Here is a 23909-nt window from a genome sequence, read left to right on the forward strand (position 1 = left end):
ATTTCAAAATGTTTCTCTCACAGTGTGATCACATGACTTCAGAAGACTTACTGGTATTTCCCATTATATTGGACTGATTAAAATGGAGGTATTGGGTTTAGAGATATTTTCACAGTCAAAGATACTAGTGGATTAAAAATGAAGAAAAGGACACTTTAAAGTGCCCCTGTAAAAGTAAAATGAGAGAAACAAGTGTAATCCGGTGGCTGCATTCATGCGATTGTGTTCATTAAATCTAAGGTCTCTTTCACATTGTGAGAGGAGAGAAAAATGAAAAGGCCAAGAACCTGCAACTCAGCGGTTGGTAAAACTAAAAAAAGCTCTTGCAGAACAAGCATTATTTTCCCTGCAAGAGAACATATCAATGTCACTTTAAAAATGCCAAATGCTAGAGTATTTTACAATTACAAATAGTTAAAAAATAGAACATGACAGGAAATGTGCAACCCAGTGCGTCAAAGTGATGGATAATTATAATTTGTAGCACAACCTCTTGTCAGATGAGCTAGTTTTATGGTGATTTCATGTTGAGTTTTTGTTCATGTGATGTTAAGCTTGGCATTATAAATCACATTTCACCTTCTCAGTCATCTCACATCTCAGATGTGTAACGTCTCCCGTTGTGTTTCCTGAAAGAATGACATGGAAATGAGGCGAACTGTACCTTTAACTAGTGCATCTCATGAACCAGTTTGGTCTTTCTTGTTGATGTCCTGCTGGTTAAGCAAGTTCTGGTGACCAGCTGTGCCAGTCTTTCCAGCAGGGCTTTATAAAAATGTCTGACACCGTGTCTAACCAGGCACAATATGACAATATCATGCAACACTTAGTTGGCCAATTACACTTAGCCAATTACAATATACACTGTATTTCCATATTTGGAAATGTTTTAATACATATAGAGCTTCTGTTCAGAATGTTTTTTTTTTTTTCAAAATGTTAGAATGTTGCAAAAGATTACTATTTCAAACAAATTCTGAACGTTCTATTCATCAAAGAATCCTGAAAATCAATGTTTCACTGTCCCAACAGAAAATATGAAGCAGCATCTTATCCCACCATTGATATTGATCAGAAATGTTTCCTGAGCCTCAAATCAGCATATTAGAATGATTTCTGAAGGATCGCGTGACACTGAACGTTCAGATTTGAATTGAAGAAAATTCAAGAATTAGCATGGAAGAGACCGCAGCTGCTGAGGTCGCTAATATACAAATATCTTAATTTAGCGGTATTCCAAAAAGAGATATTAAAGTAGATTAAATAATGCTGCAAAAATGAATCTCGACGAGTCTTCGCCCATATGATGTGTGAATGATGTTAATAAAGATTCATAGGGATCCAACATGCTATATTTGGTTCCCTCCACCTCCAGTTTTTCTCAATCTCCCTATGAATCTCTCCCAAAATCCCACAATTCTCTGTGCTGTTAGCTAATATCCATGTGGCGCCTGTCTGTCCGCCCCCGAGTCCCAGCAGCTTAATTACCCAGCCCACCACTTACACCTGTACATCCTCAACAAGCGCCTCGATCATCCCCGTTCTGAAGATGCCATCTGTTTGTTCATCACCAAAGTCATAATTTAGTTAACAAGTGTGCAAGATCTTATCATGGGAAGAGAATGAACTCATTTAGACGTAGAATTAAAGTCCTGACGTATGATTACAGTGCACAGATGGGGAAAAGTGGGTGAAATTTGTTCTGGAATTCCAGACATGCTTCGAGACCATTGATATTTGATTGCATTCCTAAAAGTTAACACTACTGTTCAAAAGTTTGAGGTCAGCAAGATTTTTTAATGCTTATTGAAAATATAGGGTTTATGGATCTATTACCACTTAAATATTTATAATAATATATAACTGTTTTCTTTGTGCATCTATTCTAAAATGTAATTTATTCCCTTTGAGTCTAAGCTTAATTTTCAGCATCCAGTCTTCAGTGTCACATGATCCTTCAGAAATCATTCTAATAGGCTGGTTTACAGTTCAACAACTTTTCAGCAATTAAAAAAGAAAGAAAGACAAATGTTATGTTTATCTGAAGTCATTTTTGCTTATAAGATTGGTTTCTCTCAACATGGGCACAGGAGTGCTGTCAGTCAAAAAATTGGAAAACAAAGTAAATTATAATTCTAATATTTTCTTGTAAATTAAAAAGTAATGCATTGCTTTGCTGGTTGTTTGAATAAAGTGTTTCTGATTATGCAACTCACATTACTTGTAATGCTTTACCACTTCATATACACAGTAAAATTTCCACCACACTCTTGGAGTGGATTCTGAGAGCTCTTTTGCACTGAAGGGCTCTTTATAATTTGTCGTAGCTCCTAATCATTTTCAAGTATCTCCTGAACAGCATGAACACTTGAGATTTCTGCCCTGATCGTAGCTGAGAGTGAAGGAGGAACATCTTTTCGATTGCAAGGCGGAGTTGTCTTTTTATTTTGTTTGGTTTGATTTGAATGCGATGCAACAAAAGTAGGCTGAATTCCCTGTAGGTCTGGCAATGCAGACAGCAAAGCAGGGAGGGCCAACTGCAATTATCTCTGCATAAATAGGCCTTGACAGGCGGAATTGCAAAACAGGAAGATTATAGATGTAAATGAGACTAATATCTACACAGAGTCTGTCTGTCGGGCAGCGCTGGAGGGGTGGCAGCGCTTTAATCACTTTGTCTGTCCATGTGGTTTTTTTTAGAGGCCGAATGGACTGAATGGTTCGACCGCGATGACGAGAGGGGGTCAGGTGACTGGGAGAAACTGACCGAACTCCACAAAGCTTTTCCAGAGCGTCTGTGCAGTAACCCTCTTGATATTGAGGTAAAAATGTGTTTGAAGTGGAATACTAATTAAATGCTAATACTAAGATTGTCACTAGGGTGCTACATTATCATGATCTACTAACATGCACTTTTGAAGTACTAATAGGCACCTTTTATGTGTAAACAAGGTATAAAGATGTATCGTTAAGCTTTTGTAGCCCAACTTATTTCACCACCCAAAAGCTTTTTTTTTTTAAGATAGTGTACGTACTTAATTACTAAATGTTTATATTTTTAAAAAATATTGCATACAGTTTCAACATTTTCGTATTTTATGTTATGGCCGATAATCAGTATGTGGAGGTCAAATGTTTTACTTTGTAAATGCAGTGTAATCAGGCATTAAAACCTTATCATGTCCAGCAGAAACCATGACGTAGAATAAATGTTGACCGTTTTAAATGTGAAAAAAACCCTGACAAAAATAAAATATTACATTGAACTAATTAGACAAATATTATTTTGAAAATTATAATATTGGTCAATATATTGTGCATACTTAATTAAATAAATCACATCCTTTTGTACACATACACTACTATTCAAAAGTTTGGGGTCATTTTAATGTTTTTGCTCACCATGGATGCACTTATTTAATCAAAACGTATGGTAAAAACGGTTATATTGTGAAATATTTTTACAATTTTAAATAACTCTGTTCTATTTGAATATATTTTATTTCTGTGATGCAAAGCTGTATTTTCAGCATCATTACTCCAGTCCTCAGTGACACATGATCCTTCAGAAATCAGTTTAATATACTGATTTGCTGCTCAAGAAACATTTCTGATTATTATCAATGGTGAAAAAAGTTGTGCTTCTACTGTTTCTTTAATTCTTTAATGAGCAGAGTTCAAAAGAACAGCATTTATTTGAAATAGAAATCTTTTGTAACATTATAAATCTCTTTACTGTCACTTTTGATCAATGCATCCTTGCCAAATTAAATAATTAATTTCTTATAAAATAAATAAAATCATATTGACCCCAAATTTTGAGTGGTATAGTATGTGAGAGAATGACTGCTTCACTGAATTTAAAAATGTCTTTCTTTGCCTTCAGGCTGAAACTCTCGACGGCATCCCTGCCAACATGACAGGAGAAGTCTTCTCCAAGTTTGACAGAAAGTATGGCTTTGTGTGCCTCAACAAAGAGCAGGTGGATGGGATTTGCCACAACTACCGCGTGCGTTTCCTGTGCGGCAAGCTCGGTATGTTTGAAACAGTCTGCTTTTGGCTTCCGGAGAAACTATTTTCTTTCAGCTACTCATGTCACTCTAAAAACTTTACAACACTGTTTCATTGAACACAATTGGTAATTTTGGTATAATGGACCTCAAGCTGCTCTTTTGCATGCAATGAAAATGAATAGCAGCAATGTGCATATCTGTCTATGCACGGCACAGCTGCTCACCTTTGTCGTAACGAATGTTTGGATATGGAGTTACATTTGAGCAAACAATTATATAGTTCCTATACTGTAAGTAAAATTAGGTGTTACAACTTTATAATCAACAGCACAGCAGAAACATTGACAAAGAATAGGATTTACAAATTTAAAAGTGAAAAAATGTAATCATATAACGTATATAATATGCATTCTTAAACAAATCACATCTATTCCAGTTTTGCCATCCTTTTGTACATCGGTTTATTTTTGTACATCAAGTTAAACCAAATTAAAATCAGAAATGTTACCTTGGCAACTAGTTATTTTATTTATTTATTTATTTTTGTTTTGTTGTGTACATTGTTTTTTTTTTTTACGGTTTTAGTTGTTTTTAGTTTTAGTTTCAGTTTTAGTTAACTTTAATAACCCTGTTGAACACATTACACTAATGTTTAAAAGGTTGGGGGTCAGAATTTTATTATTTGATCTTTTAAGTCTTTAATGATCACCACGGCTGCCATAATCCAATCAGATTTATATAATATGCTATTTTCATGATGGAATTGACAGTCAGAAAAACGGAACACTTCTCTAGTGAGGGAACAGTTCTAAAAAAAAACATTGCAAAATCTATCCATTATTACATTTATATTTATGTTCACAATAATAATCTTTTACGTTTTAATCCTTTAATTTTTCATTTTAAAAATGTTTGTGGGCTCCTGCGCGTGCCAGACTTTAGACCAGGTTTTGGTCGGTCAATGGTGCAGTCTATTTCAGTTGCCTCGAATTAGCAATGCGCCAGCAATGCATCCGAACACACCTCGTTTACAGACCAGCATGCCCATGGGTGCACAAATGCATTTACATTTAAAAAACATGGCACAGGACATGAAAATGACAACTATGTCGGGCTGAAACTAGCAAAAAACACTTGCGCCGTGCCTGGTGCAGCACTGGTGTATGATAGGGCTTTTCACCTTTAAGGAGAAAGACAGTAGTCTAAGGCAGCAGTGGTCTCTGGTACGGCATAGGGATTAGTGACACATATATTTGGGGCAGTTTTGTGAGATTGTACCCACTCTTACACTCCCTGTTATTAAAAAGGAATTGTCTTAGTGCTTATCTTTTTCCAAGCAGCTCCCTGTGCTACATTTTGCCAGCCCCGTCAATGGATACACAGCCTTGAAGCTAAAAATGTGGGTAGGATTGATGACAATAGCCCTGTACAGATCAAATCAAGTTAATCATATCACGAAAGTGAATAAATTAATAAAAAAAAATATTTATCTACATCCATGCTTGACAGTTGCTTGTGCTTGAGACTTTCATCACTAATTAGCAACGTTCACACCACTGCAGCTGCATCAGCAATGTGACGTCAATGGAAATCCTTTGTATTTATAGATAAATCTAAGATGCATTGTGTCTGTGCCTTTGATTCTTAATTTTGGTTTGGGTACTTTTTTTTTTTGTTGTATTTTTTTGTCAAATATTTTCTAAAATTATTTTATTTTTTTGGCATTTCGTTCCTTCCGAACACAATATTTATTTTACAATCCAATCAATTCTTGATTGATTGAAGTCCTGTCCAACATTATTGTCACATTAATTGTCCTTCTTTTGCTTTAACATGTCAGATTTCACAAACAATATGGTGTATGCATAATATTTAATGCTCACTGTAAGATGGCATGGCATATGGATGAGTTTCTGTTACTTTAAGACGTTGATGTTGAATTTCAGAAGTAATTTCTGTCAAAATTAATGAGAATTTGGTAAAAAACCACCTTTACTTCCAACTCAACAACTCTGAAGCCTTTACAGACAATTTCTGCTAAATGTCAGCTGTTTTCAGTCAACTTGGGCTCTTACACTTGTTGAATAAAGTGTGTACTTTGCAGCCTATGTTTAGACAAAAAAAATGGAGGGGAAAGCTTCAGAAATATACTTCCCACTCTACTTTGTCATTTTTCACATTGATTTTATTCCACTAAACATAATCTGGAGTGCATGAGTGCACCAAAACTGACATTTTATCGTCAATCAAGTTAAACTGCACTCAGAGATTGCAGGTCCAAATCCCATAAGTGACACATTTTGTGCTTCTCCTTTCAATCATTTTAAGAGAACTCAGAGGTCACAAAAATGCCCAAAGTATTTTTCAGTCACATGTCTCAGTGTTTTATTTTCCCAAAATGGATCAGAACATTTTGTTTATTGGTTGAAATGGGTTTGCATTAATCCAAACCACTCTCGTTCTGTAAATTCAACTCAGTCTAGTTGATAATATGCCATTTGTATAATTGCTAACATGCTGCCACGTAGCTTGGTTTTTTTCTCTGTCTGATTACAAGTAAATTCTTCATCTGGTTGTCTTTGCTTTTAAAGATGTTTTCAAGAATTCTTGACAGATTGTGGCCATTATATGAACTTATTTAATGTATTTTCTCATGCATAACAAGGAATTCCCAGGACGATTCCTTTAGTTTAATTCCCAGGAAACACATATGAAATATGTTGCTAGAATGAACTGCAAGATGCTTTGGATGAAAGCACCTGCCAAATGCATAAATGTAAGAATAACATTCTCATTAATGTTGCCATGTAAAATATGGCAGTGTCATCATGTAACCTTGTGTCTCACAATGACTTATCTTTCGTTAAATGTCTCTATCTGGATTTGATTTATGAGTCAGTTTTGTTTTTAAAGGGTCATCTATCAATCATTTAATTACAAATGAGATCATACGATCTTGGCTCAGGAGAAACATTTCTGTCAACTTTTGACTGGTCATGTATAAAATATAAGATTAAATGCAGCTCATGCACATATGTGTTTCGTGCATCTTTAATGGATCTCAGATCAGATTAGACTAACAACGCATATAAATCTTTCTATAGATCATGACAGTTATTGACCATATGTGCATGCTAAACGTGTGTTGTGTCCTTCAACAGTGCGTCCACAGGCCTCCATCTCCATAGACACTTTGTCTAACTGTAGTATTCTGGAGCTGGCGGATGAACCAAAGGGTTGGACATCTGGCGACAGGATCGTGGTGGCAAGCACAGACTACTCAATGCACCAGGCTGAGGAGTTCAGCGTCTTGCCTTGTCCTTCCTGCACGAAGAACCAGATCAAGGTGGAAGGTCAGTTATAGCTCTGAAACTCTGCATTAAAGGTGTAAAGCAATGATGAAATTTGGGTGACTGATGCGCCAGCCACTTTTAGTTGTCAACCAATATATTGCCAAGGCCCATAAATCAGACTCCATTAGTTTACGGTGACTGTTAAACCGTATTAATGCTAAATTATTAGACCGAACTGTTAAACAAATAAAGTAAACTTATAAGGAAAAGGAAATAGCATTTGCTTTTCTCTTATTATGGAAGATTGTTTCGCCACTGGATGAAAAAAGTAATTGCAACTTTTTTTATTTTTCTGGCAATTCTGTTTATATTTCAAAATTATTAGACATAAAGATATAAACTAAAGAATATGAGATGTAAACTCAGAATTCTAAGAAAAGGTCCGAAGTGTGAGATAAAAACTCAGACATCTTAGAAAAAGTTAGAGATGTAGATGTAAGTGAGATGTAAATTTCTGAAGGATCACGTGACACTGAAGACTGGAGTAATGATGCCGAAATATCAGCTTTACGTCACAGAAATAAATGACATTTAGAAAACAGTTCTTATAATATTTCACAACATTAATGTTTTTCCTGTATTATTGATCAAATAAATGCAGTTTTAGTGAGACTTCTTTCGAACACGTCTTTCTTACACCAAATATAAATGCCGATAGCACACAAAATCTTGAGAAAATAGCCTATTTATTATTAAATATTAAACTATATTATTAACTCTTGCTGGTATTGAATGAATAATGTTTTATTCTCAATTTCAATCATTTAACTCCGCATTGTTTTTTTTTTTTTTGTACTAAATATTAAAGAAATATTTCAGATTTTATAAACCACATTTGTGCCATATTCTTGATTAACGCAAAACTCATACTTTTGTTTGTTTTTGTTTTTGCATTTCCTTTTTTAGACAAAATTTATGGGAGGAGAGTATTTAAATGATTAATCAATCAATCAATCACCTTTATTTATATAGTGCTTTAAACAAAATACATTGCGTCAAAGCACTGAACAACATTCATTTGGAAAACAGTGTGTCAATAATGCAAAATGATCGTTAAAGGCAGTTCATCATTAATGCAAGGCGATTTACTAATGTTTGCCATAGACAGATCACTGGTATTTGCACCATTATTTAACACCCAAATAAAGCCATTAAGTTTGTGTTGTTAGTAGATTACACATACCTGATTATCATTGGCTCTGCTTGTTTGCATCTGTTCAGTAATTTGTGCAATGTCAGTAGATCACCCGCTCTTTCCAATCCCATTTTCCAAACCCTTTTTTTATGTTAATCAACTTTGTGCCGATTGAGCATATTGTAACTGTGATATGAATTTAAATGCACCACTTTGTACTATCCTCATTGCAATGCATTCTGGAATTGTAGTCTCTACAAAGATTCCACAAAAAATCTATATAAAGAAGTTACCTAATGGTGCCGTCTATGCAGCATATGAAGCATGTCTCAGATGCATTAAAATGTTGGCTACGTAGGCGGCTCAAGAGATTTTGAAACAGAGCCTATTAAACAACTTGGCAAAAGTTTAGTTTTCTGGAAATACCTGAATATAATTAAACTGAAAGAAGATAAACACAGGTCAGCTTTAAACATCAGAACGAAAAGTCACATACACACACACACACTTCAGCCTCAAAGTCATCTTCACTTTTGAGTGCAATGTGCTTTCCTGAATCTGATGCAAGACATTCCCGAACCCCGGGAGGACGAGGATGAAGGGATTTTTTATTAGTTGGAGCTAAACTAAGCAGTGCACTATCCCTCCTGGGCAAGATTTGAATAACCCTGATCTAGGTAGTACATTTGTGTGGAAAAGTAACATGTTTTGTTAAAATCTATGTAGTGAGCAAACTTTTTGCATATTTTAATGCACAGTTACAAACTATTTACTGATTTCAATGAGTAAAATAATTACAATTACCTACACAATATAATATACACATTGTTGATTGGTAAAGTCACCTTTATTTATGCAGCGCTTTATACAATACAGATTGTGTCAAAGCAGCTTTACAGTGTTAAACAGGAAAAACGTGTGCTGATAATGCAAGTGGACAATCAAAAACAGTCCGTTTAATATTAGTCTTACTCAGCACTCACATAAATGCACAGAAACAGGGAAGCTGGAAGTGTGGCTGAAATAACAGCTAGCTGATTGCCGACTTTGTCTGTGACACTTCAGTGCTGTCAACAGGATTTCATCATGTTAGTTCAAAACTAGGTGATTGGAGGCATAAGATGAAATTTTGCATCAGAGAAAATGTTGAGTTACGGCATTTAGAAAAACCCCTCCTCACAGGCACAAATGTGTTCTGATTTCAAATAAACGCCTTGTAAAAATCCCTTCATCCTCGTCCTCTCGGGGTTCAGAATGTCTTACATCAGATTCAGGAAAGTGAAGATGACTGTTCTGGAGAACTTTGAGGCTGAAGTGTGTGTGTATCTGACTTTTCGTTCTGATGTTTAAAGCTGACCTGTGTTTATCTTCTTTCAGTTTAAAGGTCCTGTTCTTCGTGATCCCATGTTTCAAACTTTAGTTAGTGTGTAATGTTGTTGTTAGAGTATAAATAATATCTGGAAAATTCTAAAGCTCAAAGTTCAGTGCCAAGCGAGATATTTTATTTAACAGAATTCGCCTACATCGAACGACCCGTTTGGACTACAGCCCTCTAGTTCCTTCATTAATGACGTCACTAGAACAGTTTTTTGACTAACCTCCGCCCACATGAATACAGAAAAAGGGGGCGTGGTCTTGTTGCACTCGCACTAAGAAGAGGAAGAGCTGCGTTTGTAGAGTGTGTTTGTCGCCATGTCGTTGAAACGCTGTTATTTTCATCTCTGAGTCCAATCATCTTTGTTTGGCCTTCACAGGGACGCTGTACTTGTAGATTAATGGTTACAATTTATGTTTAACTCGGTTCCCGAAAATTATAATCCATGTGTAAAACTATGTGCAGCACATTTAGCTGAGGCCAACTTCCTCAATCTCAATCAGTTTAATGCTGGATTCGTTCAAAGTTTATTCCTGAAAGATGGAGCAGTTCCTTCTTTATCTGGAGAAGGTGTTGTTTATGGACCACAACCTGTAAGTGTATTTTATCATTTAAGTTGGAGCGTTCAACAGCTTCTGTAACTCGTCAGTAAAGGCGTTCTGTGACTATTAGTACATATCCAGCACGTGCGTTCAGATCAGGATTGCCATGTTTTCAAAACAAATCCTGCCCACTTGCTTCTCAAAACTAGTCCAAAACTAGCCCAATCGCGTTTCCAGGAGGGCAGCGTTCGCTCAGCTGCTGTCGAATCACAACACAGGAACCGCTGGCCCAATCAGAACTCGTTACGTATTTCTGAAGGAGGGACTTTATAGAACAAGGAAGTCATCAGCCCATTTTTATGACAGTGAAAACAGTGGTATACAGATAAGTTAATTGTGTGAAAAATACTGTGATTTTACACGCGAAACATGAACACAACAATTTCAGCAAGTCATACCACCAATTCAGCCAACTGAAGCCTGTGAAGTCTAGCTGGGCCTTTCCAGGATACTAAACTTATGTCAAGTTGTTTAATAGGCTCTGTTTTAAAATCTCTTGAGCCGCCTACGTAGCCAACATTTTAATGCATCTTAGACATGCTTCATATGCTGCATAGACAGCACCATTAGGTAGCTTCTTTATGGTGATTTTTGGTGGAATCTTTGTAGAGACTACAATTCCAGAATGCATTGCAATGAGGATAGTACAAAGTGGTGCATTTAAATTCATATCACAGTTACAATACAAGTGATGCTCAATCGGCACAAAGTTGATTAACATAAAAAAGGGTTAGATTTATTCAGCAGGACAAATTAGTGTGAGATCACAATGCCATTTTTAAATGGATGGGATTGGAAAGAGCGGGTGATCTACTGACATTGCACAAATTACTGAACAGATGCAAACAAGCAGAGCCAGTGATAATCAGGTATGTGTAATCTACTAACAACACAAACTAAATGAGTTAAGACATGCTTTATTTGGGTGTTAAATAATGGCGCAAATACCAGTGATCTGTCTATGGCAAACATTAGTAAATCGCCTTGCATTAATCATTTAAATACTCTCCTCCCATAAATTTTGTCTAAAAAGGGAAATGCAAAACAAAAACAAACAAAAGTATGGGTTTTGTGTTAATCAAGAATATGGCACAAATGTTGTTTATAAAAATATATATATATTTAAATATTTACTACAAAAAAAAACGTAATGGTTGGTTAAATGATTGAAATTGAGAATAAAACATTATTCATTCAATACCCGCAAGAGTTAATAAAATAGTTTAATATTTAATAATAAATAGGCTGTTTTCTCAATATTTTGTGTGCTATCTGCACTAATATTTGGTGTAAGAAAGACGTATTCGAAAGAAGTCTCACTAAAACTGCATTTATTTGATCAATAATACAGGAAAACATTAATGTTGTTAATATTATAATAACTGTTTTCTAAATGTCATATGATCCTTCATTCTAATATGCTGATTTGCTGCTCAAGAAACATATAATTATTATAAAAAACTGGGATACATTTTTTTTCTCTGGATTCTTTGATGGATAGAACAGAAATAGTGTTTAAATGTCACTTTTGATCAATTTAATGCATCCTTGCTGAATAAAAGCATTGCTTTCTTTTAAAGAAAAACAAAACATATGCTTCTCAGAGTATGACAGATTTAGTTTGTAACTGTAGGCAGCTCCAGTGGATGTTTTAAATCCGAGCCATAGTTTTTGCTGTGCTTGAGGTCATTGTGCTGCTGGAGGTTGATTTTGCCCTGAATACATTTCTCCGGGTTGCTGACCATCATACTGGTTGGTTCAGACTGGGGTTTTGTGGGCGGTTTGGTTTGCACTAAATATAGTATTTCACTTTCAGACCACACTGCTCAGATTTAGTGCCATCAGACTGCTAAAGATTGCCGGTTTTGTCAGATGTCATCTAACAAACTTCAGGTTAGACTTAATGTTAGCCTCTCCCAGAAGTCACTTCTTTCTAGCTGCTCTCAAAGAGAATCACTTTTGAAGTGTTGGAACGACTGGTGATGTCGGGATAGTTTCTCTCGTTTCATCCAATAAGCTCTGCACTTCTGTCAGGGCTGTAACTGCTGCCTTGTTCATTTCTTTAACAATTGCTCCTCTTATTCATTTGCACACTTCAGTAGGATGGTCTGGTCTTAGATGTTTCTGGGCTTTGTGCCATTTTTTCCACTTTGCTACACTAAGCATCACAACACGCTCAAAGGAAGAGCTAAAACGATAGCAATCACATTCTCTAGATGTTTTCCCCCTAATAACTTCATCTCGAAGTACCATAGGCTGCAGTTTTTCCTTTGTGAGGTTAAGAACGATCTTCTTTAAAATATAGGTTTTAGAAAAGCAAACAAAGCTATGTTTAATGTGCAGCTGACAACAATTGAATATGGATTGGATGATAAAGGAAGACAGGTGTACCTAATGCATAATGCATTGATTAAGGATGTTTATTTTTGTAGGCTAAACAAAGTTGTTGGGTTTGGTTAACCTTAGCAGATCCAGTTGAGATGCTCTGCTTTACTTATTTATTTATCATTCTTGGTGTAATCTCTCAAGAAAACCTAACCTCGTTTAAGAGTATTTTTATGATTTTTAAATGAAATGCCACTTTGAAGACCACTTAACATTCTGTCTAGGGATGCATAGTTTAGGGAAAGAATCTAATTATGGTTTTTAGACAAAAATTGCAATGTTATTTTATTTGTTTTTCATTTTAAAAAAGGTGATGTGCTTGTTTGTAAGGCTTTACAGTTTGGCCAAACAAATTGGTGAATTTATATGTGAACATCAGTCAATCAATCAATCAATCGAATCAGTCAATCAATCAGTTATTAAATGATGATAATTATTACTAAATAGAAACTCAAAACAAATAAGAAATATTACTATTTTAATATTGCACTCTAAAATAAAAATGAGTGATTAAGAAAATACATATAAAAATAATTTGACAGAAAAAAAATATCTTAATCAACATCATCATTTTCAAATCATTGTCAAATCATCCTTAAACTTATTTCGGCTGAAAACCACAGGATGCACGTCACTCTGAAACACGGCTATGTTTATTTTGTCACAATCAATAACTACCTTTAATAATCACACTAAGCAATATAACAATCTCAGGTAACACTTCATTTTAAGGTGTCCTTGTTACACATGCTACATGTACTTACTATTGTAATAACAATTAAATATGCATTATTTCATGCAAGCAACCCTAAACCAAACCCTAATCCTAACCTTAACCATAGTAAGTATACACTCACCAGCCACTTTATACAGGTACACCTGTTCAATTGCTCGGTAACACAAATTGCTAATCAGCCAATCACATGGCAGCAACTCAGTGTATTTAGGCATCTAGATGTGGTGAAGACGATCTGCTGAAGTTCAAACCACGCATCAGAATGGGAAAGAAAGGGGATTTAAGGGGCTTTGGAATATTTTCTTTCTCCTTAGAACAAATTGAGCTTTGTTTAAACACCATAGCCTACCTGAGCATTGTTTCTGACTATGTCCATCCCTTTATGACTTCTGATGGCTACTTCCAGCAGGATAATGCACCATGTCACAAAGCTCAAATCATCTCAGACTGGTTTCTTGAACATGACAATGAGTTCACTTTACTCAAATGGCCTCCACAGTCACCAGATCTCAATCCAATAGAGCATCTTTAGGATGTGATGGAACGGTAGATTCACATCATGGATGTGTATCCGACAAATCTGCAGCAACTGCGTGATGCGATCATGTCAATATGGACCGAAATCTCTGAGGAATGTTTCCAACACCTTGTTGAATCTCTGCCACAAAGAATTAAGGCAGTTCTGAAGGCAAAAGGGTGTCCAACCCAGTACAAGCAAGGTGTACCTAATAAAGTGGCCAGTGAGTGTATGTGGTTAATTAATATTAGTACTTAAATGTATAATTACACTGTAACAAGGACAGCTTAAAATAAAGTGTAACCCAATTTCGATTTTATTTAGATTAATCGTGCAGCCCTAACTCTATCTAATTTTAACATCACAGAGTATTCTCCAGAAATCCTTTTGGGGTACGCCTTAATATAACTTTGCAGCACAGCAGAATGAGAAATCAGTGAGCACTTTATGACGGTGCTGTTTTGAAAAACTATCAATGCCAAGGAAGATTAAATCATTCTCAGCACAATATTGACATTGATTTTCAGTTCGTTTATTGTGGCAAAGACAGAGATTTGTGCTAGAAAACCTTCTCTCTGTAACAGCAGAGAAACAGTGAGCGCAGGATTCACTCTCTTGTTTCTGAACGAGAGTCTTGGCTCCTCCTAAGGTTTCTTGCTCATCAAACCTGCCATCCGGGGAGTTTTTCCCCTGACACAGTCACCTATGGCTCACTCACCGCTGGTATTGAAGTATTATTTTGAAACAACGGCTGAAAATGCTGCTTCTCAGGTTCACTGTAAATCTGAACGATGGATGTAGATCTGAATCTTAAAAATGGCTTTTATTGGTGTGATTTTTATTCAGAATGTCATAAGTAATATATTTTGAATTAAATAAAACCAATTAATTTTAGATAAGTCCATATGAAGGTTTTTTATTATTATTATTATTCTAAGACATAAAGGCATGTCCAAATGCCTTAATCAGCTCGATTCGTGATTTCTTAAAAATATTTATTAGTGTTAATAGACTTAATAGGCTTTAATGCTATGGTGCATTAAAAGTCTGTCTTCAACCAGATTCCTCAGAAAATGCCTTTATTGTGATAGACTAGGCCTGTTATGAATATAACATCCATATATATATATATATATATATATGCATACATGGGTTAATTCATATGTACCATGGTAAATCCATTGTTTTGATAACTGTGGTGCGCTCTGCTCATTGTGAAGTCTGTAGAAACGAATCCATCCAGCAGTAGTGTGTACAAACTTAGACGAGATGTTTTTTAAACTAACTGTTTTCAGTTTGATATTTGTAGAAAGTGGCTTATTTAAATCTGAATGAGTGCATTTAACGCGTACATTTCTGTTTGCTGATGCAGTTGGGTTTAATCGAGACAGTTGTGGATTTCATAAGGGATTTAGATGAAGCATATTGACATGAATCGGCTGTATTTGCAGTCTCACGTATTTGCTGCGATTTTAGATTGTACTCTTGATCTCTGTGTTTACACATAGTGTTCCTGTGGCTCAAGTGGCAGAGCATTGTGTTAGCAGCACAAGGTTGTGGGTTCGATTCCCAGGGAGCACTTGTTAGGTAAAAAATGTTAGCCTGAATGCACTGTAAGTCGCTTTGGACAAAAGCGTCTGCAAAATGCATAAATGTTAAATGTAAATCATCTTATTTAGAACAGATTTGGAGAAATGTAGCAATGCATCACTTGCTCACCAGTGGATCTTCTGCAGTGAATGGGTGCCGTCAGAATGAGAGTCCAAACAGCTGATAAATACATCACAGTAATCCACACCAATCCAGTCCATTAGTTAATGTCTTAAGAATTGAGTCCTCTATTCTCCTCTAATATTGCATTTTCCATTCAAGATACTCCAGTACAATTCTCCATACAAGATTCTCCAGTAATCTTGTCTCAATCAAGACTGAAATATCCACAGATCAAGCACTGTTTACAGGTGAAAACCATTTAACAGTTCATAAACTAATTTGTTGATGGATTTTTGTATGAGAGGACAACAGGGCATTAACTATTTCCACTGGCCTGAGGGTGAGTACATTTAAATTTTGGGGGGAACTATGCTTTTAAACAGGAAAAGATGTCACGGGGAAAGAAATATTGACACAATCCGAGATAAATTCAAGATTCAGTTCTTGTTATCAAATATAATTTTTGCATCTGCAAACAAGGTAGGAAAAATAAACTTCAAAAAACAAAATATGTTCTCTAAAAACAAGTCGCATGCAAGTTTGCTTCTCAATTAATTTGATGTTGTTTAAATATCTTTACATATTTTTTTACTGGACAACAAGACAAAAAATGATTATCTTTTGCTGCATTACATTTCCACAAGAAGTAGGATTTGAATTCATCATATTTCAGAATTCATAATCATAATAGTATGAGCAAGTCTCCCATTACCTGCTCATACTAACCACAAACTGTTCTGTGTTCACAACTGTTCTGCACACAAAGTACTTTCGCATTCTTTTAAAAATATGTCCTTATTATTTGTGCAGTGATTCAAGACTGCTGACAGATCCCATCATTCCAGTCCTCATCTCTACCTCAAACAATCTGCATTTTTTTTTCTGTTTTATTTTTTTACTGATGCATGCCAGACGAAAAATTAAACCAGATAGAATCAAGCTACACTTTCACAATGACTCTGAAAGTCATTACAGATGTATGTACAAAGTATGTGAAGTTTCCACATTGTCTATAATCTAATCATTTTATGATGCTGTTTTGATTTTGATAACTTCCTCTGAACTCAGAAAAGGCTCACCTTTAACCCTTTTGCTGTGCTGAAAATCCTAATTTGGTTTTCCCAGTCAGAGATGATCGGCCTTCTAAAAATATCTTGTAAAAATGTCTCCTTATGCTATAACATTACTAAATCTTGGATTCAATCTTTTTGTCAGCATGTTTTCTTTCAGTTGGCATATGTTTTGTAGTCCTTTTAAAAACTGATTTGTAAGAGTCCTGATTGATCTGAGCTTATGCACCTCAGTTTTAGACAAATTTTTTTCCAATGCTTGCTCAAAAACTGTGGTGCAAAACCTCAAATCAAAGAGGCATATGATCAGTAAGTTCCAAAAAAGGGAAATACTGTATAAAACCTGTGCTAATTGAAAGAAAACAAGTTGAAAAGACTGGGAACCCCACAAGTGTATCGGGGGGAAATCCCCCAAAGGTTAAAAAATTAATAAATAATTAAATTAAACAATAAAACCTGTTTGAGCAAAGCCAGTAAGTTCAGTGCAATTATATTAATAGATTTTCTGGGAAAAAGAAAAGTCAAAATGACTGGAAGCTTTTGATGATAAAAGTCATTTCTGAAGCTTTTGATGATAATTTGACACCTGCAAAACAAATGTTAGCTTAATAGCATTGTTGAGCCTTAGACATTTGGTTACTAATGGTCATATTACAAAAGCGTGCCATGTCATAAGATCTGATAACTTCAATATTCTAAATGAGATTTTAATTGAACTTGCCATGGTTACTAAAAAGATTCTAATTTAGAATGTTCCTGTAATACGACCCCAAGGGATTATGTGTGTTGATCTCCAAACATCTCTAAAGTAAATGCTACTATCCCAATTTATTTCTTAATACAAGTGTTAAGCAATGGAATGTGTGTGTTTTTTTTTTTTTTTTTTTTTTAGATTATTATATTCCACATAATATTCCACAGACCTCGAATGGAACAAAGAATTTGTAGAGGCAATTGAAATAACAAATAGCTTCGACATTTTCCAAAACATTCCACAGCTTCCTTTTCAAAACATGTCAGTAAGCAAAATCTTCTTATTATTATTTATTTGGCCATTTAGAGAGCTTTGTACAGGTATTATTTCTTACAAAAATGCTTTAATACCCCCAAAATTCCTGCTATACTAAACAAAATATACAGTATAATCCTATATGGCATGAAAAGCATGTTGTTTCAAACACATTCAGTCTCCAAAGCCACCACATGCATCCATAATTCCAGGAATTAGCCAGCTCTGTTACTTTGCATGTCAGTGCCAAGCATTGCTCATATTTAATAAGCAGTTTGGCTGTAATATTTAGCTTTCTCATTGAAGATTTTCCAAAGAGCCTTTTCCCCTTTCTTTGCATTAAGTTGCGGGACATCAGCGTAATTGCTCCTGTCAAGTAATAGCAAGAAGGTTCTTCTTTTCAGACACTGCCTCTTTATTTCTAATGTCAGCTCCATCATGTTCTCTTTCTGTTGGAGTAGGCTGTGTGTGGCTTGTTAAATGTATGGTTTTCTTATGTTCTGAATAATTAATTCAGCTTTCTATTACTATTACAATCAAAAACAAATGTCTGGGAACGAAGTCTAGTGCTTTATGTCTTTCTTTGCCCGTCATTTGCATATCAAAGGAACTAAATACTTAAGAGAGGACACATAACCGTAGAGCGATCTAATTAAAAATCAGTGTGTAATAGATAGCTCAGCTATTTTTAAATGCCAGAAGTTTTCATTTATCAAAGAATTGCTGCACAAAAGTGAATTAAACTGAATTTAATCTAGTTCTTCCACTTACATTGTAATAACATTTGTTTCCATTGTTACTAGAACTTTCACTAATGCCTTGTTTACCTTATTTTACCAGTTTATACTGGTAAACCAAAGGTCTTTTATTAATTAAAGACATGACAGATCTCCAGCTGATTTATTCACTTACTTACTTATTTACATTTTATTTATTCCTTATAATACTTTTATATTTTATAATTGCGTTGTAAGTGACTTAAAGTATAATGAGTTTTATCAGTTCATGCATTCTTTGATAATCAAGCTTGCAACCATTACATTTCTAAAGCCTTTTGAGCTATAGGAATGTATCCATATACAGTACATAAAAAAACCCCATAAATAATAAAATACTAAAGAAAATGAGTGATGCCTGCCATTTAAAGCATGCAGTATTATGCTGTTTCTTATGTTCATGCATTTTAAACTTAAATCTGTTCAGTTGTTTTTAGTTTGACCAGCATAAAAAAATAAAATAATAATAATACAAATCTGACATAAAAAATATGTGATTTGAAATCAGATTTTTGCATATAAGAAATGTAACAAAAGTAAAAAAAAAATTGTAATAAAAAAACCCCACACTATAATGTTTAAAGTTTTGTGGTCAAGGCTACATTTATTTAATAAAAAATACAGTGAAAATAGTACTTTTGTGAAATATTATTACAATTTAAAAATAACTTTTCTACTGTGATAAATATAAAGAGCAGGGTGGATTAAAAATGAATTTTTCCAAAAATGTTTATACGCATGCAATTAATGTTACTACTTTATTTTGTTAAATTGTCAACCACCAAAGATGCCTTTTGATTTGCACAGAAAGACATTATTCACATTTTCTACCAGAAAAGTAAAAGCGTATGCTATTGTGTGACAGTTTTTTTTATTTTTTTGTCTGTACTGCCAGTTTGCTGATCTCAGTTGTTGTACAACAACCTTAACTTGGTGTCACCTGATGCCTTCATTGCTATTATAACCGGCGCAATTCTGCCAAGAAATGACTGTCTGTACTGTCTGGACACAGAGAGCCATTATCCCTTACAAATGTATGATTGAATAAGTCCTAAAAACACCTAATGGGAGCTGGTTTTTTTCTGATAAATGTGCTTGTGTGTGCGGGCAAACTCTTTTTCTGTGTGAGTTGCTTTGAATTTGTTGTTGTTTTCCAAACTTCACACTTTTTTTTGTCTGTCTCTTTTAGCCTCTCATATATCTTTTCATCTCTCACTTTCTGTCTCTCTCCAAAACAACTGTTTCAGCATCATTAAAAGCATTTCCAGCTGTCCCACCGTTGATTCCTCATCTTCATGCCTCCTCATAATTTCTTGTGGCAGCTCTCCGTTCGGCAGACAGGACAGATCTATTTTAAGAGCCAAGTCAGTTCCTCGCTCCTACAGCATAGTGATATCAGACAAAGCTGGTGTTTAATAAACCCCAATAATGTCTGTTCCTGTCAATGCACACGTCTATGGGGCTTGGGGTGCAGGTAAATGCCGCTGATTCACTTGGACGATTGTATTTATCACATTGTCTTAACCATGACAGTTAGCTGAATACACTGCATTTTGAAAATGCTGACATGTTGTTTCATTGCAAAGTCATAATGCAACATGCGTGATTACGTAATGTGAGTATATTTATCTGTAAGGTTTTCAGCTGCGTCATGCATCCAAATGATAATTGTCTATAATGCATAGAGACTGGCATCATCTGGACCGCATATTCTATATTGAGTAAACAAATCAGATCAAAAGGCACACACTGAATAGATGTATATGAATGCATTTGTCTTATGCTTTTATCTAAAGTGACTTACAGTATAGTGCGTTCAAGCTCTGCATTTTATCGGTACATGCATCCTTTGGTAATCAAAACTGTGACTTTGATGTTTCTAGTGCCATTTGAGCTACAGGAATGAATGCATACATGTATAGAAAAGCATCAAGAATAAAATCCTGAAGTAAATGAGTGATGCTTGCCATTTATAGCATGCATTAATTTGCTGTTACTTTAAGGTTCACTTTAAGTTTGTAGTCTGAACATCAAAAAAATAAAAAATAAAATAATAATAAAAAAAAGTATCATTACCCCAGTCTTCAGTGTCACACGGTCCTTCAGAAATGATTCCAAGATGCTGATTTGCCGCACAAATAAATAAATAATAAATAAAGCCCATTTATAAATTGTAGCTACTGTGTGGCAGATCTCCATCATATTTATTTGTGTGTATATATATATATATATATATATATATATATATATATATATATATATATATATATATATATATATATATATAATATTTTACAAACAGATATGACATAATCACTTACAAAATGACAGTCTGTGCTTAATTTGAACAATTTCTGTGCAATATAAGCAAATGATAATATTCTGGACTCTATGGCTTGGCTTCATTCTTCAGAATAAGTTTGTTGTGTGTGTGTCTGTGTGAGAATTTTTCTTTTTTTTAATTGCTTAGAAATGTACCACTTCATTTGAAGTATCCCAGCCTGTGCAGAACAAGTTACACACCAGACTTAATAACTTCATGTTAGTGTTTTGCTCAGATCACTAATCACACGTATATGAGCTATAGCAGTGTGTTAATGAAGATGTGTTTTGCTAATAATCCATATGTGTATGTGCAAGCAGTGTCTCACTTCAGACACAGTTTGTTCTATAACTGAATTAAAGATAATGATGTGCTGCTCTACATATAAATATAAATGTCTCTGATGTTGCTGAATAGTACAGGTCGAGGTCTGCTCAGCTTGTGTGCATGTCACTTGGACACACACACACACACACACACACACACACACATACACACACACACACACACACACACACACTAATTAAAGATGGACACTACTCGAACCACTCTGAAAGTCTGCTAACGTAGGTTCCTCTGCCAGCAACCCCTGGTTGTTCGGTGTGTGTGTGAATGTGTGTGTTTAATGGGTAATTTTTCAATAGGGCCCATCATTAAGACCTTAATGGCACCGAATGCATGTCTGCTTGAGAATCAAGGCCTGGATGTGTGCATGCACACGTGTTCACGCACTAAGACCTCTGGCGAGCAGAGGTCGAGCATTCATTATCAGCTGGGGTCGTAATTTGTCTCGACTGCCTGCACGATTAGAGCAGGTTTGTGTCGCTCGTGGGCGATGGCAAACAAGCGAAGATGTCATAAAAACCAAGCGCCTGGTCTATTCATCACGACAAATGTAAAGATGCGTGCTGCAGATACGGTGCTAATGATGCTCTCACAGGAGATTGATGGCGAGAGCTTGTCTCTCTCTGTTTCTGTCTCTGATGCGGAAGTTTAGGACGCTCTCTCACTTCAAGCCATTAGACAGTTTTTCAGCCCTGAGGAAACTCATTTAATCCTCTTCAGTTGTCTGTGGAGATTGCTGTCACAAGCTGAGCGAATGCGTGTGTTTGTTTGTCTGAACGAGTGTCGCTCGGCGTTAGAAACGAGCCCGATTGTATCAAGTGTGCGAATCACACAGTGGAAGCGTTTTAAGGCGTCGTAGGTGCACTTACAACACAAAAGACTGTTCAGAATGGTAGGCAGCATGATTATTCTGTCTGCCTTGATGCCTTCTTTAGAGCATATTTGTAGAAAACAGTCCCTGAATGCATTGCAATACGTTCAGTGAAAGAAGATGGCAGACAGAACAAGAGAAATGATGATTATATACCCTATTCAGTACTGAATGGTGGAACTGATTTATTTTGTATACATATTTCTTTGTTGGCATAATCAAACTCCTGTGTGATAGGACACCATTGTACATTCATAATGTTTAAAGTAAGTTCTAAAAATGTCATATTTTAAAATTATAAATAATGTATGTAATATTGTAAATAAAACATTTGATATTATAAAATGACATTTTTATGAGTTTAGTTTTAATTTTTTGTTATTTTAATTGTATTTATTTTGTTTTATAATACAAATAATATAAAAACTATATATATATATATATATATATATATATATATATATATATATATATATATATATATATATATATATATATATATATATATATATATATAATTTTTATTTTAGTTTTTTATTGTGTATTATCTGTATTTTATTTATAATATATATATAAAAAAAACACTTTCCATAAAATATTTACATTTTTTATATGGAGCAAAATTCCATCTACAGTATAGTACTAATGCATAACTAGGTCAAGTTCACTTGTCAAAAGTAGTCACACTGCTAAAACAACAGACCATTTAAACAACTGAACAGATGCAATAACATACAGTTTCCACAAAGGTCAGAGATACTGATGATAGAGCTGAACTTAATCAAGAATATTCTTCTAATTAGGAGGGTCAGACTCGCCCAAACCCACCCAACATCCCACCCTGATTGGATCATTCCATTTGTTCATAAGTGAAGGGAATCATGTTGATGTAGCATCATTCTGTGTGCATGCGTAATTTAGCTGGGTGTTGATGGGTGGAGAGTATTCTTGCTAGGCTGGGAATTAGGCGTTGGTGTTTTTTGGTGGAGTGTGTAAGTAATTTGGTTGTATTGGTGTGGATGTGGAGTGACCGGATGAGTGTGTGCATGTGTGTATCGCATTCCATCCTATTTTTCAAAACACCTCATCTGTTCACACTCTCTTTAGGATCTGAATGCATGTGATGAATCGTCAATGAATCATTCTTTTGGAATGATTTTTGATTCAGTTGAACTGATGACACTTATTTTAATCTGTCAACATTTAGCAAAGTGTTAGCAACCAGCCGGAACACTGTCTAGTAAACTGGAAAATGCAATGAGCCAGTTTCATACTCCTATCTCCTGCATGAGCACCAAAGCTCACTGTGTGCAAATGCAAATGCACTAACTGCTGGACAATGGCTCAGACTGACTACAGAGATGTCAAATTTGACTCAGTGGGCTTTTGCAGGTGACTCTGTGTGTGTGTGTGTGTGTGTGTGTGTGTGTGTGTGGTGATGGAAATAGACCCATCTGTTGGATTTTCTCCACTGCTGGCTGCGAAGCATTTTCAATCTGTTGACCCCTGTTTGTTCTGAACTTTCACCCTTTCCTCATCTGTGTGTTTGGTGCCAGCTGGCCGTCAGCTCATTTGAGGGTGATTCTAAGTGCTCGGATACGCTGAATTGTGTGATTGAAATACATTGGCATTCATCTTATCAGCATGCAGCCAATAACATGGCGTGCAACAATTAGGCAGCTGCAG

At 35.2% G+C, this 23909-nt stretch overlaps 1 protein-coding gene across 2 annotated transcripts in view; it reads left to right on the forward strand.

Moving 5' to 3' along the window:
• Nucleotides 1–23909, forward strand: part of LOC113052010 (cell migration-inducing and hyaluronan-binding protein-like) — a 112228-nt gene that overhangs the window by 57150 nt on the left and 31169 nt on the right. For both annotated transcript variants that reach the window (XM_026216252.1, XM_026216253.1), the window contains 3 exons: nucleotides 2701–2822; nucleotides 3887–4034; nucleotides 7175–7366. In XM_026216252.1, coding sequence (XP_026072037.1) covers nucleotides 2701–2822; nucleotides 3887–4034; nucleotides 7175–7366 — 462 coding nt within the window. The remainder of the gene's footprint in view (nucleotides 1–2700; nucleotides 2823–3886; nucleotides 4035–7174; nucleotides 7367–23909) is intronic.

The sequence above is a fragment of the Carassius auratus genome, chromosome 32, assembly GCF_003368295.1.
Source record: "Carassius auratus strain Wakin chromosome 32, ASM336829v1, whole genome shotgun sequence".
NCBI lineage: Eukaryota > Metazoa > Chordata > Actinopteri > Cypriniformes > Cyprinidae > Carassius > Carassius auratus.